The following is a 27,105-nucleotide window of genomic DNA, read 5'->3' as shown; positions in this document are numbered from 1 at the left end:
AAATCGATTCACTTTCCGATGCAAACGAAGACGCGTGAACTGTGGCTATTCGATATTAAATAAACACGCAGAAACACAAGAAACTAAACTATTTGAGCACACAGATGATATTAGATAATTCGCTCCTGATTAGGAACTCGTAAAAGGCACAAAATCGGTTACTTCCCTGCTGGTGCTTGTGTTTCGGTTGGCCACTGCTGCATATCAAATGTGTACGTGTAATACAGCTACTGAAAGCCGCTCTGTCCCCCACTTCCATCTTGTTGATCGAACACGTCACAGTGCAGCCACAACAGCAGCTCAGCATAGACTGAGCCTCTCCCACCAATTCTGGTAGTGTGAGCAGAGGAAAAAAAAAGAAATTCCCACCCAAATTGGAATTTTACTGCAATTTCTGTGGTAGGTGTTGGGGATGTGTCGTCAGCAGAGTGCTGGGACAAAGAAATTCAAGTCACTTTTGAAATTCCGCCGTTTTTAAATACCCACCATTTTTTGAATTTCCAGCCAAAATTCGAAATTCCTGCCAATAGTATAGTTGGGGGAGTGGGAGGGGGAGTGGAAGGGAAGGGGGAGGGGCTGGAGAAAACACTTGATGTCATCTGTGGGTGGAGGGGGGGGGGGCTGGGGTGTAACTAACTGATCAATGTAATTAATTTGCATATCAGTTTGATATCAAACGTGCACCAGAAACCCCATTATCCTACTACTCCTCTCTATATAGTCACTGCTCCTACTTAGACACCTGTCATAGAGTTGTATCTTGTAATACCCTCGTCATAAAAGGCAGTCACCTGTGCTTTCCGTCATTTTTCTATGCTGGTCTACAGTACACTGTCAGTAGCCAATTACTGGCTGTATTGTGGGTGATAATCACTCCTCATTGAAAAAAATAAAAGAAACGTTGCAAGAGTAGATTCATTGTCCCTGCAGAGCGTGACCGAGAATTACCACAAAGAAGCAAACACGTGACAGTTATGTCGTATGGGCCGCATGACGGCTCGTGAAACCTCAGCAGGTCCTCGTACTTGGTGGGGAGACACTGTTGTCTGGGCACCTTTACGTGCTCACTGTGGACTGAGAACTGAAAAGAGCTAAGTGGCACGAAAGGTGGCTATACTAAAGACATTGCCTAACACATCTGTGCAAAGTTTCATCGGATTTTCAAAGTGATTCCCATTTCGCGACCTGTCAATCCTTACTTCCCGAAAAGCTCTCGTAGTATGTAATGTTTCTCGTGTTTATCTCTGATTGCATTTACAAAAGAACAGTACCGCCAAAGTGTGCCGTGCGCCCTGTCAACTCGAAGCGACGCCTTACGGACCTCCTCCTTCCTGTCCCTGTCGGCGAGGCGCTCGGGCGCCGTCATGTTGGCGCCGGCGACGCGGCCGTCCTCCAGCAGGGCTACCAGCACCGTGCGCCGGTCCAGCATCCGGCGCCACAGCCGCTCCAGGTCCCGCACGGCGGCCGCCTCCCCGGCCAGGCCCAGCGCCGCGCACACCGGCTCGTCGCGCACGAAGTGCGTCGCCATCAGCTCCAGCACGGCGTCGTCCAGCTCCGGCGTCGCGTCCTGCACGACGAAGCGCGGCTTCCTGCCGTCCGCCATGGGCCGCCGGCCCTCGAAGCGCCGCCACACGGTGGGCACCGGCTTGTCGTCTGGCCGCTGCCACGGCTCGCTCTCTCCAGGCATCTGCAGCACGTTTACAAACCAAGATTGTCCAGTACTGAAGTTATAGGCAGAGGGCTGTGTGTATTTGGATACACAGAGTAATAACCACTTTGTGAACAAAAGCCTGCACCAACGCTAATATGCACAAGTCTATCTGCAGTAAAAACTGATTTGTCTTTAAGGGGCTCCGGAACGCCCTATACTTGCAATGTTAAAATAACGCTTATAAATTACATCTTTCCTCACAAAGTATTTGAGGTAGGAAGTTGAACTTTTTACAGATTATTTATTGGAATATGGGCTACAACTTAACACAGGGAGTTTACAAAATTTTAGTTCAGTTATTAAAGATGATTTTTTTTCAATTGTAATGAAAATTCACAACATTTTTTTGCATTTTTTTATTTATACATTCAAAAATATACAGTTTTTTGGAAAAAGGCTGTGTTAAATTATGCAGAAGATACTCTGTAACATTTACTGAAAGTTTGAAACAAATATGTTTGGAAGATCCTTACAAAACATGTAATTAGTATGACAAAATAAAAGTTTTTGGAATCGAGCGACAAAGATTGGATTAACTTTTTAGTGCATTGCAGGTCCATAGGATGGATTATCTTCATCCTCTGCAAACTCCTCCTCCAGCTTCCTCTTGTTCCTCCTCCTGTTTACTCTTGCTTGTATTTCTAGACTCTTTACAGCCCTGTCTGCAGCCCGAAGGTGTTCCTTGTCTAAAGCAAGCATCGCTCGTACCATGTTAGAACCTATCTTCATTCCCATATTTCTAAATACCTTGCACTTTACAATGTTGCCATCATTGAAAGTCGCAACAGCATCATACACACCAAAGTGAAGTGTTTCTATTCCAACAAATACAGTCTTGGCGATTCTCGACCATATAACACTATTTACACTTTCATTGGGGTTTTGAGTTTTTCCGTGAATACACTTTTTCAACAGTTCAGGTGCTGCTAAGTCTCTGAAAATAGGTTTTATCACCTTCATTATTGCATGAGGCAGACTATCCTCATGAGTGTACACTTCACCAGTTAGCAATCCTTTGTTATATTTACACCAACTGTCTTCTTCTTTGGGATACAAGGTATGTTCGGGATTTTCATCGGTTGAAGAAGTACGAAAAAAAAGAGCCCAAACAGCCTTCTTCATTTCGTCGACACTTTGTGTATTTTGCCTAATAGCCATTCCATAATAGTTCTGTATTTTGTCAATTACACTCTCAGTTAACCTTTCCTTCCTATCCAACCCTTTACCATCACTGAGTTTTTGTTTTTTGTACGAAGCTTTCAGTCGCCGAAGTCTTGTTCCCATTCGCTTCTGTACGTGTCCAATACACTCAAATTTCTGTACTACAACATCATCACCATAGGGCTTCAGTCCTTGAACATGTTTGAAACTTTTAGAATCACCGTCACCAAGGTAATTAACATATCGCACAGTGCCACAGTGGGTCACGCCCATGTAGAACACATTTCAAAAAAAATTTAAAAATAATTGTAGTCTTCGGAATTGAATAAATTAAATATCTATTAAAAGGTAATAGTCTGCAGATTCAGAAAACGCAAAAAAGTAAAAATTGAACTTTTCATGATTTTGAGCCTTTCTGGAGCCCCTTAAATGTCAAAGGGCTTGATTAGATTAGATTAGATTAGATTAGATCAGATTAGTTTTTCGTTCCGTAGATCCGTGCTGAGGAGATCCTCGTAGATGTGGAACATGTCAATTTTTTTTAAAGCTGAAATAACAATACTAATAGTATGAATACATACAATACATCATTTTTTTCTATTAAAAAATTCGTCAATGGAGTAGAAAGAGTTGGCCACTAGTAAGTCTTTCAGGCTCCTTTCAAACTGATCTTTATTTGTAACTAAATTTTTTGTTTGCTGGCATACCTCTTACAGGTTCTGAATTGCATATAGTCAGTCTTTTCGAAGGTTAATGTCAGTGAGTTGGCTTTAAACCATTTATTAATATCTATAAAAATATCATTAGCAGATCTTTCTAGAATTACACTCGACGTACTATTTATTGCAATACTTGTGTCATCTGCAAACAAAACGTACTCTGCTTCTCACATTGTAACTGATGAGAGATCATTAACGTACACAAGAAAAAGCAATGGCCCTAAGACGGATCCTTGTGGGACAACACGATTTTCGTTTATTTATGTTGTGTACAACTTTGTACACAGTGATGAGGAGAGGTGGTTACAGATTGGTGTGGCAGCTGTCGCCATAGGAAAGTTGGACAGGAGCAGAAATGATTAGCGAACAAGTTATACAACAAACTGGAGATTTACTTAACTTGTGTATCTCCAAGCGAACGAAGACTCGTTGCAAACAAGCAACAAACAACAGGTCCAGCTATCACAATGTCAACTAGGACGAGGCTCCCTGAAGTGAGCGCAAATGATGACATCGGAGACGCGACTAGGCAGCATCCTAAAACTGTCAGGTATTTCCTAGCCTGGCTTGCACAAGAAAACTTCGTTTTCACATGTCTTGTCACACTGGCGGCGTGCAGCGTTCTCATATTTTACTTCAATCTGTACATACTTTGTAAGGACGACTACCTTATAAGCCACACAGCGTCATTCTTGTGCAAGCAAGGCTACGGAACAGCTGATAGTTTGTGCGACCATTGCATACACTTCTCTCACGATAACACCTGTTATACTATTGCAAGTAGTGAGCTTTTGATACAACTTCTATACAAGCAAGTACACAATTTCCTGTATGACTGTCAACCTGCGAAATTACCGTCTACAACCTGGCTTGCTCATGGCGACTCTTTAAACTACGTACTGTTACTGTTTTGGCGTCCGCCCCCAGTAGCTGAGTGGTCAGCGCGACAGAATGTCAATCCTAAGGGCCCGCCTTCGATTCCCGGCTGGGTCGGAGATTTTCTCCGCTCAGGGACTGGGTGTTGTGTTGTCTTAATCATCATCATTTCATCCCCATCGAGACGCAAGTCGCCGAAGTAAATCGAAAGACTTGCACCCGACGAAGGGTGGCCCTAGTCACACGATATTCATTCACTGCTTTGGTCCTTACGAATGCATGTTGCTGCACGACTACAGCTAACAATGCTTTCCAATGCTTATTCACCGACTTTTCATATTTTGAACGATCTACAGATGGTTGCACACAGCAACAGAAACTAATTCTCGAACTTTAATAGTGACAGCAAAATTATGGTCTAGGCATTAAAATTTTTTACTCTTAAGAGTTTTTTTTTGTTTAATAAACACAGTGGATGATTTGTCTACACGTTCTGAGACACATACACCTGTCCTCGAGTGCAACTACACTGCACCGTGTATTACGAATCGATCTCGAGGAGATACTCTATCCAACTGATAAGTGTGTAGTTTTCTCGCACTCGTGTTCTAAAACGCCAGAGGTACTTCTGAATATGCACGCATTCCATATATATTAACAATGTTCGATATAAAGTTAGTTATTCTTCCAACGTTTCTCTTAAGTATACTTACAAGTACATTACACGGATGCTTATTAGATTTAGAACTCTAGCGCTTTGAAATGATTTAACTTTATGGTGAAGCAACTTGGGGAGATAAATGCAAATATTCTGATCATTGATACCTTAATACGTATCCAAGTAAGCGTTTTAGTTCTTTTTTCTTCGCGGTGGTCTAGCGGTTCTAGGCGCTCAGTCCGGAACCGCGAGATTGCTACGGTCGCAGGTTCGACTCCTGCCTCGGCCATGGATGTGTGTGATGTCCTTAGGTTAGTTAGGTTTAAGTAGTTCTGAGTTCTAGGGGACTGATGACCACAGATGTTAAGTCCCATAGTGCTCAGAGCCATTTCTTTTTTTTTTTTTTTTGTTTATACCGCAAACATCACACAATTTACTCCCCGATTTTTTCGTCTAACACAGAACCCACAAGGGCATGGGAGCGATCACCAAGCAGTTTGGTCTCTTTTGCCCCCTTTTAAACCAACCAACCAAGCAACCACAAAGGCGTCACATAATTTGCTACTGGCACGGGCGTAACTACACCACTAAGTGTGCTACGACTTTCAATATAGACTGCCCATTTTGCTTCCACGTGATCACACTTCAACAACTGACTTCCTGCCCAGGGGAAAATATGAATTAATGACTCACTCTTGCCGCAAGTACTTGGAGGTACTAACCAACCTAAAAACATACTACTCCTAACGGCTATAATTACTACTTTGCAAATGAAGTAAATAGTGATTTAGTGTTCTTCAGTACACTGTGCTCAGTCACCAACGAAAATATCTGCACTTACACTCCTAACACCCCGAATATAATTATTTGATTAGCATTTAGCATTATGCAAAATGTAACGAACTGTGGCAACACGTGTTTTGACTTCCCACCGTAAGAGAAATATTCCAAGAAAATCTGATTAAATACATTTCAGTAATTATGACACAAACTTGTAACTTATGGAACATATCAAGAATATAACAATTATATTGATTATATGATCACCTTCTACTTTTTCAGTACATGAAATGTTAATTACGAGGACCGACTTCGGTAGATGAAATTTTCAGGTAAAATGCGAGTCTACAATTTGAGCTCTCGCGAACTGAAAAGGTTAAAATGGTTAATAATATTTTAATATCTATGGGTGAAAATAATGAACTTGTCCCTGCAGATGTGGATTAGAATATGAGACAGGTATGCAGTGCACTTGCGTAAATGGTTTCTCTTATCCACTCAGACCTCCTGTTGTAGAGGATACTTCCGCCAGGAAAACGTATACGGTACTTTCACTGAGTGTTGCAAAACTGGCGTACGAAAAGATAAAAACATCATTTCATTTCTTCTCTGGCTAAGAAAAGTTTCTGACAAAGCACGTCTTTTCATCACAGACATGTTCACTTATTCTGTCGCGAGATGGAGTTGCGTACGCCAGAATGTTAACTTTCTCTAAGGAGGCTAACTTTACTTACGCCAGCTTTGAAATTTTTCGTTGTGTCACGTCTGTTGACGTTCTTGCATGACAGTGTTTGATGAATTTCTAGGCCAGAGATTTTGCTCAAGTGTTTGTGGAATACGACATAAAATCTACATGCAGACTACCTAGAGTACTGGACCAATTATATAGCTAGCGGGTTCATCTCAAGTACGGCTCATCTTATGTCACAAGTTAGTGACCTGTGCATGATCCTGTACAGGCTAGTAAGATATTAAGCCTTTGACGTACTTTAGTAAACACGCAATTTAGTTGATGTTGTACTTATAATTCTCAAAATACTTGATTTGTCCTAGGACCAATACCACTACTTGGAGATGTCATTATGCAATAAGTCTACGTATGTGAAACTTCCTGGCATATTTTTGAGATCTGAACTCGAAATCTTTGCCTTTTGCAGGCAAGGGCTCTACCAGCTGAGCTACCCAAACAGGACTCTTCAGCCATCCTCACAGCTTTACATCCGCCAGTACTTCAAAATCCTACCTTCCAAACTTCACAGAAGCTCTCCCGCGAACCTAGCAAATCTAGCGCTCCTGCAAGAAAGGATATTGCGGTGATGTGGCTTAGCCAAAGTCTGGGGGATTGTTTCCAGAGTGAATTTTCAGTCTACAGCGGAGTATGCGCTGATATAAAACTTCCTGGGACATTAAAACTGTGTGCTGGACCGAGACTCGAACTCGAGATCTTTGCCTTTCGCAGGCAATGCTCTACCAGGAAGTTTCATATCAGCACTAACTCCGCTGCAGAGTGAAAATTTCATTCTGGGAACATCCGCCAGGCTGTAGCTAACCATGTCTCCGCAAGATCCTTTCTTCAAGGAGTGCTAGTCTTGCAAGGTTCGTAGGAGAGCTTCTGTGAAGTTTCGAAGGTACTGGTGGATGTAAAGCTGTGAAGTTTGGAAGGTACTGGTGGATGTAAAGCTGTGAGGAGGAATTCCGAGTCACGCTTGAGTAGCTCACTTGAAAGAGCACTCGCCAGCAGAAGTTCGTGTCTGGGTCCGGCACACGATTTTAATCTTCAGGAGGTGATGACGTTAGTTAATTTCTTCTAGTGCCTCAGCTATCGAAATTTTCGTTCTTTTCAAAACAAAAATCTTTACTTGCAATGAATTTCTTTAGCAAACATCAACATTGTGTAGGCCCAATTAGAATATCTCGTGATCATTTCACCTCAAATTTATGCTGGTAGAGTATACATGATGGCTGTGAGCGACTCCGGTAATTGTTTGGCAAAGCATGAATATTGCTACATTTATTAGCACAGCATTACATTTGTTTCTATAGGAGCAACTGCTAGTCTTTACACTACCTGCTTATAATCTACTGATCATCCAGCGATGTGCACGAATTTTATAATTATTTGCATTGGGAAGACAAAAATCGGCTAGGAATAAAATTTAATGGCTCATAATGTGCCACATGAGCCAACAATTACTAGTCGAAACTGAAGAACACTGGTCATTGGGTGTTAAATATGGTTCCTAACCTACGAAAGTCCTCATTACTACAATAATGGACCAAGGCATACCATGTAATACAATAGCTTTGCTTGGCTGAAATATTATGACAGCTATTAACGAATCCACAGACGTCACTAAAAGCAAAGTTAAAGATTATTAAAGTTTTTACATATAGTTTTTTGGAATTTGAAAGGCCAGTTGCAATTACATTACTGGGAAGATAGAAACAATGGTATCAAGCCATATGCTCCTGAATTCACTGAGAATGATAATAAGGATGAAAACTCTTAGAAATTCTGTGATGTCTACCCTCTGTACCATTGTATGTAATAACGATGGGAAAACAAACACACACACACGCGCAAAACTGCATTTCGTGGATAACTTAAAACGTTACAACTAGGAGTGTTGCTGATATTTAAATCTGACGAATGGGCTCCACTTTTATTGCAGTCTTATGGATGCTAAAACATACACGATAAAAAAAGTCATTATGAATTTGAATAGTATTGAAAATAGAACGCAACAATACAGAAACTCGGTATTTTAACGTTAATCAGTCTCTGTACTTCTTACAATTACCCGCTCAGATGGTAGCTGAAAATCGTAAGGAGGTACTCAGAAAAACTACAGGTAAAACGAAAAACTACAAAATAGTTATCCGAACATAATATATGATGTACAGCTAATGAAGTGCATTTAAGTTTCAAAAGTATTCTACGTTAATTTAAGCCTCTCTATACACCTGGGGATCACTAACAATATAGCAAGAGCAGTATGTCAAATCGCCTCGCGCAGGAATTGTTCAGTGTTCAGTTCGTAGCACAGCGACTTTGGATTAACGAGGAGGAGATCTGGGACTAACAAACACCTGCAGAGAGTAGGTACCTGTAAAAGATTGGGCACAGAGTTCATTGTTGCCAGATTTCCAATCATGTCATCGATGAAATAACGTTAACATAATTCATTCGGTGTAAGTTTTATATGTGATCGCTCACGACAAAGCTTGAAACTGTAAGAAGAAACGCAGAAAAGTTAGTTGTGAAATGAAACCCTCTGACATAGATGTATAAAACAGCTGGAAATTCAAAAATTGTCAGGAAATTAAAACACAGGTTGATTGTGCTGCAGGGTATCCCACCGCTCCTCTGTGGAGATGGCCTCCAGGTTTCTCCCTGATGATACTGTGGTCATAGACCTGTTGTCCCAAGTAAAAACTGGCATGAAATCCTAGGTAGGAAAATGTTATATTGGTGGAAGTATGTAACATGTTTTTACTAAGCTATTATTCACTCAGACAATTATGGCTATTTATATAACAGGCAGGCCACTTATAGAATTCAAGATGGTCACTGTGTTTACCTCCTAATATCACAGATACTGTTTCTTGTGGTAAGTTAAAGTCCAACTCCCCTCTGATGTCACACTAAATTTCGATCTGACTTGTCCTATTCCCACTGCAGAAGTAATAGGAGTGTCTTTATTTCAAACATATACTACATGCGGGAGAGCAACCTTTCTGCAGTTAGTAAGTGCACTGTCAGCCACATGCCTGCTCTCCAGGCACTGCTAGACCAACAAGCAAGGGAGAGCCACCACCACTGCCACCTCCTCTTCACCCACCACTAGCAACGAACCTGGACCGAATCAGCTGTCAGCCATCAGCCAGCATAGGGACGAGCAGCCAGGCCAGCCAGCCAACTCACCTGTGCCACGCCAATGACTAACGCCATAGAGATAGCACTGTCTCCACTCACCTGTCTGACATTTTAAAGTGTAGGTGTTCATATTTCAACACTTTCAATCAATTATAAATGCACCCATACTTATAGAAAGAATATGTGGAGTGCAGATATACTCACACCTGCCTACAGTAATAAAATTTGAACACTGGCCTACTGTAAAAAACTGAAGTTTAAAGCATCTATTCTTATGGAACATACATTGGGCTGGCCACCTTTAACAAAGTAGAATTATATGTAATACACTTTCTTGAAATTGGTGTTACATGTCTTCACCCATTAAGCAGGACCACTTCATACATTTTATATTTCGTACGATACGTAGTGTAGGGCTGAAGAGTATAGTCCACCACTTAAAAAGTTCCAGAGGGCCACACAACCGACCTGCACACCATAAGCAACATGTGGTTAAATAGGGGAGACCACACATGTTTTATTAATACACTCAAGTTACCTTTAATTTAAATAAAAATATGTAACTCATATACGCTGTTTAAGCATTTACAAAATATGTTGTAGGATGGGATGCAAGCTTTTATTTATTTGCTTTAAACAGGTGTTGGACACACCTATGAACAGTTCACACTTCACCAATGGGTAAGTTATATTTAGCCCACACAACAGTGTATCACACCCTACCTCATCCACTCACCTGTCCACAATAGAAGCCTAACTCTTTACTGTTAGCTGAATGGAATTGACAAATTTACCGCTAGTTGGAATTTGAACACATAGATGACTCCTCTCGCCTGCCATGAGCTTTGCACAACATCTGCTAGAATACTGTGAGATACTCTCCTATTGCTATCCCCATCACATTAAATGATCACATACTTTAATGAGGAAGGGCAAATGTGTATCCTTTTATCTAATTTCTAAGTTATTTTAACGATTGTCACCACACCTACAATAAGCTGAATATTGATAGGACATTAAACTCCCCTCACAAAATTCTTACAAACAATCGGATTTGAGCCACAACTACATACAGACTGAGAACTGCTCTATTATTCAGAATAGTTCGCTTCCTATAACCCACAGCGAATAAGAAAAGAAAGTGACCTGTTGAGCATAACTCATCTATAATTTACAGTAAAAACAAAGGTTATTTCAACATACAGTTCAATAAAGACAGTATGACATCACAGCAGTTTACATGTTAGCACAATGAATGGTGTAAGAAACTCAACGCTAAAATGCCATCAGACTGTTGCTGATGAAGAGTAAATGGCTCTTTTGTTTTCGAAAGATTCATGCAATGTACAATATCTGCCAACTGTCTGTTCATCAATATCTATCCAAGTGTCACACAGTGCAAAGTATCCTAACAGTATCACTCACAGAAATCACTGGTAGTTAGGGTTTCTACAAAAAAATCATGAGGGGCTGTATCAGGTGCTGTGTACCTCAACACTCTGACTGCAGTGCTAAAACAGTCCAGTGAGTTGGCAGTACACACTGGCTGACAGACACAAAACACATAGCTCACACAGGGCAGATCGCTTTAGAAAGCCCTGAGATGCCTCCACCAAGCATAATCAAACTCACTCTAATATGCGTCTACAAAAAAGTTAATCTTCAGTGTAAATGTGTCATCAATATAGCGAATGAATAAGGAAACTAATTGAAAGATGTGTACGAAAATGGTAATATATAACCAATTTATTCACTGTGCAGCTTTAAAACTCGTATACAGCTTTTGACATTACATATTAGAAACTGATGATAAAACAATAACATCATCACCATCATCACCAATATCGTCACCCTTGATACCACTGAAGTCACTTTTTGCAACAATACAAATAACAAACTTTAATCATCTCTGATCACCAATGAATATGCAAATATGCACTTCAGAAAAAATATTAATAAATTCTCACAGCATGATGACGAGGTGTAGCACACACCAATACTGTTGCATAGGCGTTCTACGATACTTGTAAGCATGGCTCTGCCATATGTATAAGGTACCTACAATTGAATAGCATGCAACCATAGTCCTGCAGTTATGATGTTAGGCCACCTAATAATAATATCTCTTCGTCTTCACTGTCGTCAGTAGAATCTGCAAGAGTGTGCAAAATGATTAGATCAAAACACTATTCAGTTAGTACATTCATGCAATAATATTGCATGGGTGCATCGACATTGACAACACTTATAACAAAAAAAAAATGGTTCAAATGGCTTTGAGCACTATGGGACTCAACTGCTGAGGTCATAAGTCCCCTAGAACTTAGAACTACTTTTAAACCTAACTAACCTAAGGACATCACACACAATCATGCCCGAGGCAGGATTCGAACCTGCGACAGTAGCGGTCGCGCGGTTCCAGACTGAAGCGCCTAGAGTTTCCCGGCCACTCCGGCCGGCCCACTTGTAACATTGTAAGTAATAGCTCATAAAGCCATCAGATCAAGAATACTTAGACTACACTAATAAATACAAAGCACCCAGACAAAAATTACATCGTACAGTCACAAGAGGGAGATCAGACCTTGGCATCAAATGATATGCTGATAACCTCCTCACCCACAATTGTCAGCAACTGTGAAAATAAGTAAATAAAAAATATATGTCAACACCTCTGAAACATTTGGTATGTACCAAATGTATATACACAGCTCACTTGCTGATGCCTATTCCATAATTATCAGCAGCTGTGCAGAAATAACATACATAATCCAGTGAATTTTTTTAAGTGCATTATCTGAAAACTACCTTGAACAGTTAAACAGTGAACCGACTCGTGGCGATAACATATAAGACCTTCTGGTGACAAACAGATCCGAACTACTTGAAACAGTTAACGCTGAACAGGGACCCAGCGATCGTAAAGCGGTTACTGCATCGATGATTTCAGCCGTAAATAGAAATATTAAAAACGGTAGGAAGATTTTTCTGTTTAGAAAAAGTGACAAAAAGCAGATATCAGAGTACTTGACGGCTCAACACAAAAGTTTTGTCTCAAGTACAGATAGTGTTGAGGATCAGTGGACAAAGTTCAAAACCATCGTACAATATGCATTAGATGAGTATGTGCCAAGCAAGATCGTAAGAGATGGAAAAGAGCCACCGTGGTTCAACAACCGAGTTAGAAAACTGCTACGGAAGCAAAGGGAACTTTACGGCAAATAAACATATAGCCAAAGGCTTGCAGACAAACAAAAATTACGCGAAGCGAAATGTAGTGTGAGGAGAGCTATGTGAGAGGCGTTCAATGCGTTCGAAAGTAAAGTTCTATGTACGGACTTGGCAGAAAACCGTAAGAAATTTTGGTCTAATGTCAAGCGGTTCAAAATGGTTCGAATGGCTCTGAGCACTATGGGACTTAACATCTGTGGTCATCAGTCCCCCAGAACTTAGAACTACTTAAACCTAACTAAACTAAGTACATCACACACAACCATGCCCGAGGCAGGATTCGAACCTGCGACCATAGCAGTCGCGCGGTTCCGGTCTAAGCGCCGACAACCGCTCGGCAACCGCGGCCGGGTCAAAGCGGTAGGTGGATCAAAACAAAATGTCCAGACACTCTGTGACCAAAATGGTACTGAAACAGAGGATGACACACTAAAGGCCGAAATACTAAATGTCTTATTCCAAAGCTGTTTCACAGAGGAAGACTGCACTGTAGTTCCTTCTCTAGATTGTCGCACAGATGAGAAAGTGGTCGATATCGAAATAGACAACAGAGGGATAGAAAAACAATTAAAATCGCTCTAAAGAGGAAAGGCCGCTGGACCTGATGGGATACCAGTTCGATTTTACACAGAGTACGCGAAGGAACTTTCCTCCCTTCTTGCAGCGGTGTACCGTAGGTCTCTAGAAGAGCGTAGCGTTCCAAAGGATTGGAAAACTGCACAGGTCATCCCTGTTTTCATGAAGGGACGTCGAAGAGATGTGCAGAACTATAGGCCTATATCTCTAACGGCGATCAGTTGTAGAATTTTGAAACACGTATTATGTTCGAGTATAATGACTTTTCTGGAGACTAGAAATCTACTCTGTAGGAATCAGCATGGGTTTCGAAAAAGACGGTCGTGTGAAACCCAGCTCGCGCTATTCGTCCACGAGACTGAGGGCCATAGACACGGGTTCACAGGTAGATGCCGTGTTTCTTGACTTCCGCAAGGCGTTCGATACACTTCCCCACAATCGTTTAATGAACTAAGTAAGAGCATGTGGGCTATCAGACCAATTGTGGGATTTGATTGAAGAGTTCCTAGATAACAAACGCAGAATGTATTCTCAATGGAGAGAAGTCTTCCGAAGTTAAGAGTGATTTCATGTGTCCCGCAGGGGAAAGTCGTAGGACCGTTGCTATTCACAATATACATAAATGACCTTGTGGATAACATCGGAAGTTCACTGAGGCTTTTTGCGGATGATGTTATAGTATATCGAGAGGTTGTAACAATGGAAAATTGTACTTAAATGCAGGGATGACGCATGGTGCAGGGAATGGCAATTGAATCTCAATGTAGACAAGTGTAATGTGCTACGAATTCATAGAAAAAAAGATGCTTCATCATTTAGCTACAATATAGCAGGTCAGAAACTGGAAGCAGTTAATTCCATAAATTATCTGGGTGTACGCATTAGGAGTGATTTAAAATGGAATGACCATATAAAGTTGATCGTCGGTAAAGCAGATGCCAGACTGAGATTCATTGGAAGAATCCTAAGGAAATGCAGTCCGAAAACGAAGGAAGTAGGTAACAGTACACTTGTTCGCCCACTGCTTGAATACTGCTCAGCAGTGTGGGATCTGTACCAGATAGGGTTGATAGAAGAGGTACAGAAGATCCAACGGAGAGCAGCGCACTTCGTTACAGGATCATTTAGTAATCGCGAAAGCGTTATGGAGATGATAGATAAACTCCAGTGGAAGACTCTGCAAGAGACACGCTCAGTAGCTCGGTATGGGCTTTTGTCAAAGTTTCGAGAACATACCTTCACCGAGGAGTCAAGCAGTATATTACTCCCTCCTACGTATATCTCGCGAAGAGACCATGAAGATAAAATCAGAGAGGTTAGAGCCCACATAGAGGCATACAATACGAGACTGGAATAGGAGGGAGAACCGAAAGAGGTACCAAAGTACCCTCCGCCACACACCGTGAGGTGGCTTGTGGAGTATGGATGTAGACGTAGATGTAGATAATATACATTAACACCTCTGGTATCATATATATATATATATATATATATATATATATATATATATATATATATATATGTGTGTGTATGTGTGTGTGTGTGTGTGTGTGTGTGTGTTACTAAAAAAAGAACACTGAGATTGAGTCAGTGCTGGTATCAGGACATTGGTCGTCATCAACAGCATCTACGGACACTCCAATAACTGACTGCCACTCATCTCATGATACAGCAGTAGCTATCCTGCTGCTGAGTACACGAGTAGCAGCTAAGGGAATAATAAATCAGCAAAATTCATTTATAACTTCATCATAATTATTAGCAACTGTGCAGACAAATAAATGAGTAAACTCAATAATCACAGTGCACTGGCTGCATATGCACATCCTCTCCATCAGATGCTATATCAATAAAATCTTCCATACCCCCAAAGACCACACCAGGAAGCAGTCGATACAACCTACCACCAATAGAGACCTCACCACCAGAAGTAACAGAACGCTCCATTTTGAAATACAATGAAAGGACTGAACAAGCCACACCTGGAAATGGTGACTTATGTGATAGCTTAGCTAAGGGTGAGAAGCAATCCCATTATCGCCCATAACTAAAGGAAACAAAGCAGAGCAGTAGCTTCACATCTCGTTAGGGGTCATCTACCATGTTTTTGCAACAAAGCAGCCCTCTTAGCCACGGTAAAATAAAAAAATACGTCAGTTTCCCACTCGATGTAGTGTGGTACAATCGTTCCAGAATCCTTTACACTAACGTATGCAATACGAGGGTGCCGATTCTCTCCTTGTTTGGTGCTGACAAAGGTCCCAAAACTTTTGCATTCCACTGGGAAGCATTAGCGCCACCACACATTCGAAACAATGTAGTACTCTTAGACTACGGTAAAATCAGAAAACCTTACGCTTCCCTAATTTTCCAACCTCTTTTACAGTAGCTTACATGAAAAGAGGATGCCAAAACGTCCTTAAGATTTTGCTGAGTACAGTTGCAGAACTTTAACGTCGCATTAGGATGTATTGGCGCCACAAAAGAGGCACGGAACAATGGAATCCCTCTCGGATGATAAAATCAGAAAGCCACAGTTCCGCACGTCAGCACACTAGAATCTCTTAAAGCGTCACCCAATGGCTCTGCAATACTTTTAGAACAATGGAAACTTCTTAGATGATAAAATCAGACAGCAGGCTCCTTAATCTCATCTCGGTTTTAGAACAGACTATTGCAAACAACTCTTCAATGCGATCATAGATTGGTGTGATACTCTGTTGCATTTCGCTTATGCTGTGGCATTAAGCCACTGCAACGAACACCGTTCACAAGGCAGGCGACACGGTATTTACCACCTTCACTGTGCTGTTCGACTTAAATGGAATGAGAGTGCAGTTCGCTCGAAACCGTGTTGGGTGTAAGGAAGCACACTTCGCGATGGAAAGAAGGCACCACCAGAAATCAACACAAAAACTGCAATGTTCAGCCGTCAAACGGCAGCACTGTTACTGGATTGCCATACAATACGTGTGAGCGACTACCTAAGAACGGTGAAAATATTCAACATCAAGAATACCAAGCTGTGCATTCACTTTCAAGGACCTACACTTCAGAAGAAGAAAACGTATTTCAGTGAGTGTTGTGTATCAGCAAGCAGTATTATGAATGATGTCATGGCTTCAGTGCCTGGCGATAGTGTAGAATTACGTGCATTTTACACTTACAAATATTAAACCAAATTACAGTGCATAAATGATTGTCTCAGTAAATGCAATAGCTCTCTCATACATAGGAGCTGAAATGAAGTCAGCGCTCAGACGTGTGCCTGAAATCAAATTAGCCCACATGACTGTTTCCAGACTTCGAGTTTCCATTATCACCAACGTCTGCAACCTTCATCAAATTGATGGCATTGCACAGTGTACCAATGAATATGGTATTGTTTCTGCAGTGTAAAAGCTGAACATGGTTGACAGTAAATGTATTGTTATTGACTTGACATCAGATCGACAGAGTAGTGGTGATTTTTGAAAAATCACTATTTATTGACATGAAAGTAGTGGTACCATTCTATGAATGATATCAGTTATGTCAAAGTTCGCCACAAATAGTTGCAATGTTCAAGCTAAGCTGCTGATCGTCTCAGGTAGCACCCCAGCACATATGGATTTTATGAAAATGTCTGGCATGCATTTGCAGAATTTACCCATCTGAACGGTGCAGAACATGTCTTTGCTATGGATTTTGATGTGTGTTGTGCTTCACTCAGCGGCATATATGATACATCTGTGTCACTTCCTGACGTTGGTGTAGTATTATCTGAATAATTATTTATATCCTTATTTATATCCTCAACTATGGTAATGAAAATTTTAAAAAATTAAAATAAATTATTGTCTCTTTCTTTTAATTGTGTTTCATTTCATTAGAAACACCAAACCCTTGAAAATACACTGGAGTTAACATAACTTTTACCTGTGGGCAGGAACATACAGAACTGTAGCTCAAGTTTAAACGAATAATTATCCATGCACAGTGTACATATATATCTAATAGCACAGTTGTTGATGTGAGGGACCATGACTTTGTGGTCGAGGTATTTCTATGTCGAAGGGATGTAGCACATTTTAATATGAGGTGAAAGTTAATTGTTCAGCTTTTAGAGAGCGAGACAGACTTAATATTTGAGGCAAATTATAGCCTAGGTTAAAGTAAATGTATTGTTGTAGCAAAGCGCTGTCTGTTACATCATAAAAGTTAACAGAATGCCTCTTAATATACATAAATGTTATACAGCTTTATATAGAGAGCTTTCAAAAGAGACACCTCAGATGTAAAAGCAAAACACTACATCTAGAGAGAGAGTTTACAGATCAGCACTGTTGCTATGCGTACAGAACCTTCCACATTTTTACATGAGATGAAACTTGACACTTGAACTGTTGTAGTGTCAGAGGGAGAATTACAAGTTCATACATTTTTAGTTGTTGTCGCTGTGTAAGAGAGTCTTAGCAGTTCGTGCATTTTAGCTGTTATTAGACATAGCAGTTCATTATTATTAGAAGAGACAAAATGTATGTGGAATGTGGTAGCTCAAAATTTAAATTATCTACGGGTGAAACACGCAAAATGTCTGTGGGAAAGAGGAAGGATGGGTGCCAGAGTACCACCCCATTCTGCACCCCTGCAGGTATCGTGCCTCAGTACAACGTTCCATGCTGCATAATTCGGCTATTCCGTACAATGTCAGGTTTTGCATCCAGATATGACTTTGTGCGTTGCATAGCTCAGGTACTGTGTCCAGCTTTTCGCCCTGCACGCTATATAGCCTGGGTACAGTGCATGAAGACTCACCCTGCTCATCGCACACATGCGGTACCTCCCAGTACCTTGCACTACCATGTCACTTGTTAGGGTGGCACTGACGAAGGCTTTCTCCAATTGACATTTTGCATGGTTCACCTGTCGATCCTTTAAATTTTGAGCAACCTCATTCAACACAAGCATTATGTCTCTTCTAGTAAGAATAAACTGTCTTTTACAACAATAGCTGGAACAGGTTGAAGTGCTAAGATTCTCTAACACAGTAACAACTGAAAATGTATAAACCGTTAAGTCTCCCTAGGACAGTGCAACAGTTGAACTATTAAGTTTCATATTGGGTAAAATGTACTACGTCAAGTCAACATGGGCACAACATCGACTGCAAAGTCCCTCTATAGGTGCAGTCACCTGTTATGCACTGGATGTGTGAGGCTGTCGCTTATGAGAGTACTCTATGTAAAGCTATACAACACTTATTCCTACTGAGAGGCGTTCTATTACCATTCCTGTTGTAACACGGTGCATTCTGCTACAACTTAACTGCAACACATGGTATTTTTTGCAATAACTGTTAAGTCTGTCTCACTCTCTGACAGTTGATGTATTAAGTTTCATCTTATGTAAAAAGGTGTTAAGTCCCCTGAACATAGCAAGAACTGGACCATAAAATCATGGTCCCTCACATCATGAACTGTTCTACTAGATATGTATTACTCTGTCCATCGATAACTATTCGTTTAAACTTGATCTACAGTTACATACGATCCTGCTCATAGGTAAAAATTCCCATTTCCTACTTTAGATATATTTTCGACTGCCTCCCTGTCTAGAACATCTAAATCATTCTAATTGTTATTTGTACTTTTATTAATCATAAATGCATAGTTTATTCAACATGTCTGAAGTTTCTAAGGAAATGAACACAGTTTAGAGAGATAGACAGTCACTTTTCTTCAAGTTTTTTATATCTGTGATAACATGGCTGTGAATATCAATAAGCACAACTAATCACATAACTCTGCACCATTGTCAGGTAGTGGCACCGATGTATGATACATATGGTGTACTGAAGTACAGAACACATCAAAATTCTTAGCAAAGATCTGTTTTACACATACAAGTACAAATAGATACATAATTCTGCAGCAACGTCAGGCACTGATGCCATGACATTGTTCATAATACTACTTGCTGATGCACAATATTCATAGAAATTCATAGCAATGAATTCTTCTTCTGAAGTGTAAACTCCTAAAAGCGACTATACTGTGTGGTATTCTTGGTGTTGGATATTTTCACTGTTCTTGGGTAGCACCCCCACATATTGTATGGCAATTCAGTAACACTTACGCCATTTGACCATTGAAGATTGCAATTATTTGTTCTGATTTCTACCATAACTGGTACAATTCATTCTCATAGCACAACTTTTATGTTGCTAAATGGTGAATTTTCCAAAATTACCACTACATCAATCTTGTGATGTGATTCCATGCCTATAACAGGTTAAATGTCACTTGCATTGAGCTTGTATATGTTGTAGAGAGTAAAAACACAACCTTCTTCGATGGAGAAGAGGTTGGCTACAGTCATCGGTTGGATGGAACTGTACATGAAAAAACCTATCACCTAGACGTTTAGTTTCATAACTGTGCTCATATATATACAAATATTGATAATAGCCTCTTCTACGAGTTCATTACATAGTGCTATACGATACCATTGCAATTGCCGACTAAATACTATAAAGTTTCATAAATTCATAGCAAAACTAATATTATACACTGTACTATGTACATCATTTCCTTTAGGGAGACTGGAGTAACTGGTTGTATCTTCCTTCCATCCTAATGTTTGTCTCTCAATTTGCGATCGGTGTTCCAATTTGGATTTTTTCACCTTCTAAAAGGTTTGTATTGTTCTAAAAGTTTGGTACACACATTGGTTGCAGCACTAACAGTTTCTAGGGTTCCAGCATAATAAATGTGGGGTCTCTGATTTTGTCATTGTCTAAGAGCATTCCTTTCTTCGAAAAGTAAGGAAGATGAAACGTGGTGCAAATTTTCATTTGTTGCTTCAGTCTGCATACATACATCATAGATGTTTGGGACTTGAAAAGGTATGTGAAACCATATAGTTTCATTTCATTAAAGCGCATATGCCTGGGTTTCAGGCAGGATCGCGCATTTTGGTCCATGCTGAAGTCCTATTCCAATTTAGTTGGAGAGCCTCTGTAACATTGTGCGACTTTTGGGGAATACCAAATGGGCTGAGGCATGATTGGGTAATTGGATTAATAATGGAGGTATGATAGTGTAGTTCGTGCAGTTTTGCAAACTCACTGTGCCTGGGTGGCGAAGTGGTCGGTGCATCTGCCTAGTGAGCGGGAAACTGTTTTCGACTCTCAGCCTTGGCACAAATTTTCATTCGTCACCTCAGGATCAATATATACAGTATGAAAGGTGACTCAGTTGTGGCACTAACACTTTCTTATTCCATGTGAAAATTCTGCGAACTTAGTCAGCAGCATCAGAGGAACTTTTTTATGTCCTTTTGGTGTTTACATTAGCTAAAGACAAGAGTAACGTTTGGGGTACATAAGGCTTTCCGATTTTACCACCGACTTAGACTACTGCGTTGTTCCAAATGTATGGCAGATGGCTGCTAATGAGATGTGAAACAACTGGTCTGCTTTGCTTCCCTTATAAGGAACGCTATGTCTAAAAGGTTTGGGATGCATAGCAGTAATGGTCATAGCAATGCATCTCTGCCTTATCCTTGATGACATATTGTCCACTATCTACATGGTTGGTTTATTCAGTCTTTGCACTGTATTACAAAATGAAGCATTCTATTAGCTGTTATACAGAGGCCACCACTGGTGGTAGACTGTATTGGCTGTCTGCTGCTGATGTGTTTGGGAGCATGGAATATTTCATTAATGTAGTATCTGTGGAAGAGGATGTGCATATGTGGCCAATTGGGTGTGAGTACTGAGTTTATTTGACACAAGAGATGTTAATGTTTAACTGCATAGTTATTCATGATTATGATGAAGTTATACATGTTTTTTGATGAGTTTTTATTCCCATAGCTGACATTGGTATATTCAACAGTGGGGTAGCTACTGATATATCATCAGATGAGTGAGCTATGAGTGTTGTGTCTGTCAGCCAGTGTGTGCTACCATCTCGCTGGACTGTTTTTAGCACTGTGGTCTAACTGTTGAGATACACAGCACTTGATACGTTTCCTCATGATTTTAGATAGAACTCATAACTACTTTTCATTTGTATGATTGATACTTTCAGGATACTTTGAGCTGTATGGCACCTGAACTGAGACTGATAAATCACAAAATCTGTCATTATTGTATACTGCAGAAATCTATCGAAAACAGTAAAGATACTTGCACTTCTTTAACAGCAGTCTACTGACACTGTAGGGTTGAGTTTCTTACACCACTCATTATGTTGACATATAGAACAATAGAGCAGTTCTTAGTGTATACATAGTTGCAACTCCAATCTGATTGTTTTTGAGAATTGTGTGAGGGCAGTTTAATGTACTGTCTTGATTCAGCTAGATATAGGTGTGGTGGCAATCATTAAAACAATTTAGAAATTAGATCAGAATATATGCATTTACCATTTCTCACTGAAGTTTTCAATCATTGAGTTTGATGGGGATAGCAGTGGGAGAGTATGTCACATTATGCTAGCTGTGGAATACACATGGGCACCACATGCAGATGGTATGGAAAGCCCACAGAAGATGACAGGACACATCTATCTGTCTAAATTCCAAAAGTTATGATGTGGCATTCCAACTAACAGTACATCTGTGGCTTCCATTGAGCAAGCAGTAGAGAGTTAGGCATCTTTTGTGGACTGGTGAGTGGATGACTGGGTGTGGTATGGTGTGATACGCTGCTGTGTGGTCTAAATGTAGCTTACCCACCTGTGAGGTGCAGGCTGTTCATGGGTGTGTCCTATTTTCATTTAAAGCTCGTAAATAAATGCTTGCACCCCATCCTACACCACATGTCATTAATGTTTAAACAGCACATACGAGTTACACATTTTTTAAAGTGAGGGTAAGTGGAGTATGTTATTTAATAATGTGTTGTCTGTGGTGTTCAGGTCAGTTGTGTGGCTCTTGGGAACTTTTTGAATGGCGAACAGATCTCTCCAGCCCTACACAACAAGTAAAGTGTAAGAACTGGTCCAGCTTGAGGGGTAAAAACATATAACACCAACCTGAAGAAAATTCTGCTTCATTAAATGTGACCAGCCCGACATCTTTCCTACAAGAAGAGATGCATTACACTTCAGTTTTTTACAGTAGGCAGGTGTTCAAATTTTATTGGGCAGGCACGAGTATAGCTGCACTGCACATGCTCTTTCTATAAGAAGGGATGTATTTACACTTCATTGAATGTGTTGAAATGTCAACATCTACACTAAAATGACAGACAGACTAGTGGACATAGCGCTATCTCTGTGAAATTAGTCATTGGCACCACAGGTGAGGTGGTTGGCTGGCTGCCCAGCCCTACCTCGGCTAATGGCTGGTGGCTGCAGCACTCCCAGCTCTATGCTAGCACAAGTGGGAGGTAGCAGTGGTGGCGACAGTGGCTTTGCGTTGGTCTCTGGTGAAATGCTGCCTGGCGAGTTACTCTATGGCTTATTGTGAACTTTGCGACTACAGAAAAGGGGCTGTCTGGTCTAGTATTTGTTTAAAATAAAGACAAAAAGACTCTTATATTTTCCCTGATGGGCCTAGGACAAGTGAATTCCAAATGTAGTGTGACATGAGAGGGATTAGTCTTTAACATATGAGAAGCAGTTTGTGTGGTGTTAGGGCGGAAAATCAATGGGCCATCTTGGATTCTATACTTATCACAAGTGGCCTACTCCCATAGTGATGTCATGGAAGTAGAGGGAAAATCCTGCAGTACAAATGGATTGTTTCTGAATTTCCCACCATTTTCTGCGTAGGACAATTCGCCTAGCAATGAATGACACTACTGGCGACATCATCAGAAATCTGGCAACAATGTATTCTTCGCCAGAACTGGTGCAGCCTAACTACTATGGAGGAGTACAGATCTATGCTTCAAGAAGACTATGGTATATTCCACATTCAGCTCGAAAGAACTGTAGCACTGTAAACCCGGAACGAAGAACTCTACAATCTTGTGCAAATATTACTTCGAAAAATGTCCAAGGTCAGACATGTAAGTTTGTATTTCACTGAATATATCTACAAGGAAACAATATGTGAAAAATGCGGGATATTTGAGAACTCTTCCTAGTTATGAAAGCATAAAAGGAGTAAGACGAGGAACAGATGTGAGGCAAGGAACCTGGCCACAGATGGGCAGATATACGGTAGGACACGAGCAACAAAACCGAGCTGAGTGGCGTAATAATTAGCACAGAGGACTTACATTCGGCAGGACAACGGCTGAAATTCGATTTCTCGCTAGCCTTGTTTACATTTTTATGATTTTCCTAAAACGCTCCAACTAAATGTCAGGATGGTTGATTTGAATGAGTGTGGTCGATTTTACTTCCCCGTCCTTGAAACAATCCGAACTTGTGCTCCATCTCTAATGACTTCGATGTCATTAAAAATGTTGTAGCCACAAACAACAGGTTGCACTCAGTAGGAATGAATGATACTTAACAGTTTTGTTGTATTCCCAGAGCTAAGGTATAATACAATGATGCGGCTACATGGCAGTTTTTGAACCTAAATTATACATTAAAAAGACTGAATAATACCAAGAAAAAAACGTTACTCCGATTTTGGTATTATTACAGAGCAACGTAACTTGGAAATATCATGTGAGGGAGAGTGGCAGTATGTCGAAATCGTGTATAACATAAAGTGAAATACAATACCTGAGATACGAACATTTTTTCGTTTTTCGCAGCATATATAACCTTCAGACTTTTTTGTGTTGTGCAGATACATTGTGTGAAGGTATAATTACAAATTGTTACTTTTGAACGTAAATGGGCAGTTCAAAATCGCCTTCCTGTGTAAAATTTTCATAGCACTCAAACATTTGTCGGCTTAGAAATTTATTTAAATGTGAGTGTAGGTGGGAGTCAGACGGAGCTTGAAGAAATATGACTTTTCGTTATTTTACAAAGCCAAGTTTCTTGTAACGCTGTTTTTCATCCAAAATACTTTCACAGTGTTCACCTGTTAGCGGTTCACTTTTTGTTAGGCAGTCAAAAGCAGATAATATTTTCTGCATGCAAGGAAACACTGCCGAGAATCTTCCCAGTACATGAAATCATCATCATCTTGTGGTGCAATGTCGGAGGCTTCCATATATTGTTTTGAACGGTGTTTCGTTTTTGGCATTAATTGTTGAATCCATGTCCAACAGACAGCAAAAATTGGTGAATATAAGCATCTGGTCTCTAGAAAAGAAACTGTAACATTTCTGAAAAAGTTATTTGGCATTTGCATTTGCTCATTATGTAGCAAATGCACCATTTGCTTTTGCTCAGCGTTTAACAAATGCAACACCCACTTTGCACAGTGCTTTCTATACCTTACTTCTCCATGTCAGATGTATCAGACACTTACCTGCCGAGCACACTACTTTATACACCTTTATCCGCTAATAAACTACTAGACTATGAAGCCCTCTATCGACGCTTTCGCCTGTGGTTTTATTTTTGGGATGTCCTTCGCGTTAACGATCTTCAGGAGGTATATGATTCATCTCACCACCAGATTCTCAGTTCTTGAAAGTGACGGATATGATTTCTTACAATTCTTTACTAACTTTGGATTACTTCCAACCGGCGAATGCGAAGCAAACACCTATATGGCCGATAAATGTTCGAGTTTATTTATTTGTACTATGCAATACCAATATTTCAAGAGGCCCATATAGAGATGAGAATAACGCACTTACGTTTACACTTGATGTCTGTTATTTCTCAGCATCAAGCAGAGTAAGAAAAAAGCTACGAAGTGATGTCTTTCCCCCGTATCACTTGTAGAGGTGGTAATGAAGCTTGGCACACTCGTCATGGCTAACAACATCTCGTTAAGGTGGGACGTACGTGAAAGCAACCAAAACTGTGAAAAATATTTTATTGGGTCTTCATTTATTACGTGATACTGAAATTTAATATTTTGAATATTACGTTCGTATTGAATTTCTAAGTATGACAGAAATAATAATCAAAGAAACCTTGCACGGGGCCACGCCCCTTTGTTGTTCTGTATTTCGTCATATTATTTATTCCTGCGGTGTTTTCTTCTAGTATGGGGAATATTTCGGTGTTTAGCAGATGCAGAACTTCTACAAACGTGTGAGCATAGAGAAGCTGAAAATCCTAATGAAAATTACAACTGTCTGACGGGAAAACCATGCCCCAAGTCAACATTTGTTTCCACAACCGATGGTGAAGTTGCAGTGTATGATGTGTGTTTAGTTTTTGACTGTGCTAATTTTGACAGGTTACGAAATCTAAATAGGCTAGGATTTGATCCACGAGCTTTCACGCTATCGATATTGAAGGAAATTGATGCAGCTGTCATTATTGTTGCTCTGTTTGAAATTAGGTTAACCTAAGAGTACAAGCAAAGAAATGGCTGCTGGAGGATGAAGATGAGAAAGCATATGGTTTGTACTAGATAAAATGAGGCCTAATCCAAACATGGACAAATCTTTGATTCACGTTTCATGTAACTTACATTTTGGAAACTTTATGTACCTTTGCCTCACAAATCACTGACATTACAGTACTTAAAATTTGACATGAAGTTAGTCAATACTACAGTGAAACGTTCTGTGAAAAGAATTTTCATGTACTACAATAGTAAGGCATTTGCGTAAGAGAAAAGCCCTAAGATTTGGTATATTTTTTCACAGAAATGTGGAGATCTGTGAAAATCTAGCAAAAGAAGATATCAATACTATGTTCCACAGATATTTGTAATGATGACATATCAAACTTTGTACAAAAATACATTAAATTCGTTCTAATAGATTTTTCGAAAAAGGAACGTTTGTTCTCATCTTGTAGAAAAAATTTCAGTTGTTTGTAATTAAAAACGTGTAACTTCAATAAGCATGGAAAAGTATGTGTGAACCCAAAAACATTCTTTAACAACTGTGCCAGATTTAGTTATATTGTCTTTAAAGCCTTGGACTTTATAAGGATTTTTTTTTTCAGAGTATTGCAACTTCGCATATGTCCCCCTTAAAGAACAGGAATGTGAGATGGAAACTTCAAAGCGCGTGTCGTATATAGTTAGGTATAAAGCCCTCTTAACAGTGACTGAATGACTTCAAGTAACTCACCTCTGTTACAGATGATTCGGGTGGCGCAGTAGCCAGAGGCACCTGTCGCCGCAGAGCCGGCAGCCTGTGTGAGGCCGGGGGACACACTGCCCCCCTGCCCCCCTGCCCCCCTGCCCCCCTGTGCCCCCTGCCGCGCTAACCAACGTCCTTGCGGTAATCACAGGTCATTGGTGGGGCAGAGTCTCAGCGCGCCAGCAATTGAGTGCACAGCAGCTGCTGACTCACGAGGCAAGGTCAGGGAAACGTTGCCGCACAAATTGTATTCATACATAGCGCTGCTTATAGATCAACCCAATGTACGTACATCATAAAAATTGTGGCTGCTATGGACTATTGCAACAGAGAAATCAATCGTCAAAGTTACGAAGAGAATATTGTAAGTATGAATGATCTATTGCACAAATGGAT

At 40.3% G+C, this 27,105-nt stretch overlaps 1 protein-coding gene across 1 annotated transcript in view; it reads right to left on the bottom strand.

Annotated features, from left to right (window-relative positions):
• The window catches only part of LOC126163188 (uncharacterized), a 54,546-nt gene extending 27,752 nt beyond the window's left edge, over positions 1 to 26,794 (bottom strand). The window contains exons 1-2 of the mRNA XM_049920141.1: positions 26,698 to 26,794; positions 1,322 to 1,687 (exon numbers count right to left, since the gene is read on the bottom strand). Of these exons, the coding sequence (XP_049776098.1) occupies positions 1,322 to 1,687 (366 nt within the window). The 5' untranslated portion in view covers positions 26,698 to 26,794. The remainder of the gene's footprint in view (positions 1 to 1,321; positions 1,688 to 26,697) is intronic.
• Between the last annotated feature and the right edge of the window lie 311 nt (positions 26,795 to 27,105).

The sequence above is a fragment of the Schistocerca cancellata genome, chromosome 2 (genome assembly GCF_023864275.1).
Source record: "Schistocerca cancellata isolate TAMUIC-IGC-003103 chromosome 2, iqSchCanc2.1, whole genome shotgun sequence".
NCBI classification, from domain to species: domain Eukaryota; kingdom Metazoa; phylum Arthropoda; class Insecta; order Orthoptera; family Acrididae; genus Schistocerca; species Schistocerca cancellata.
The sequence above is the reverse complement of the archived record's forward strand: the minus strand, read 5'-3'. Positions and strand labels throughout refer to the sequence as shown.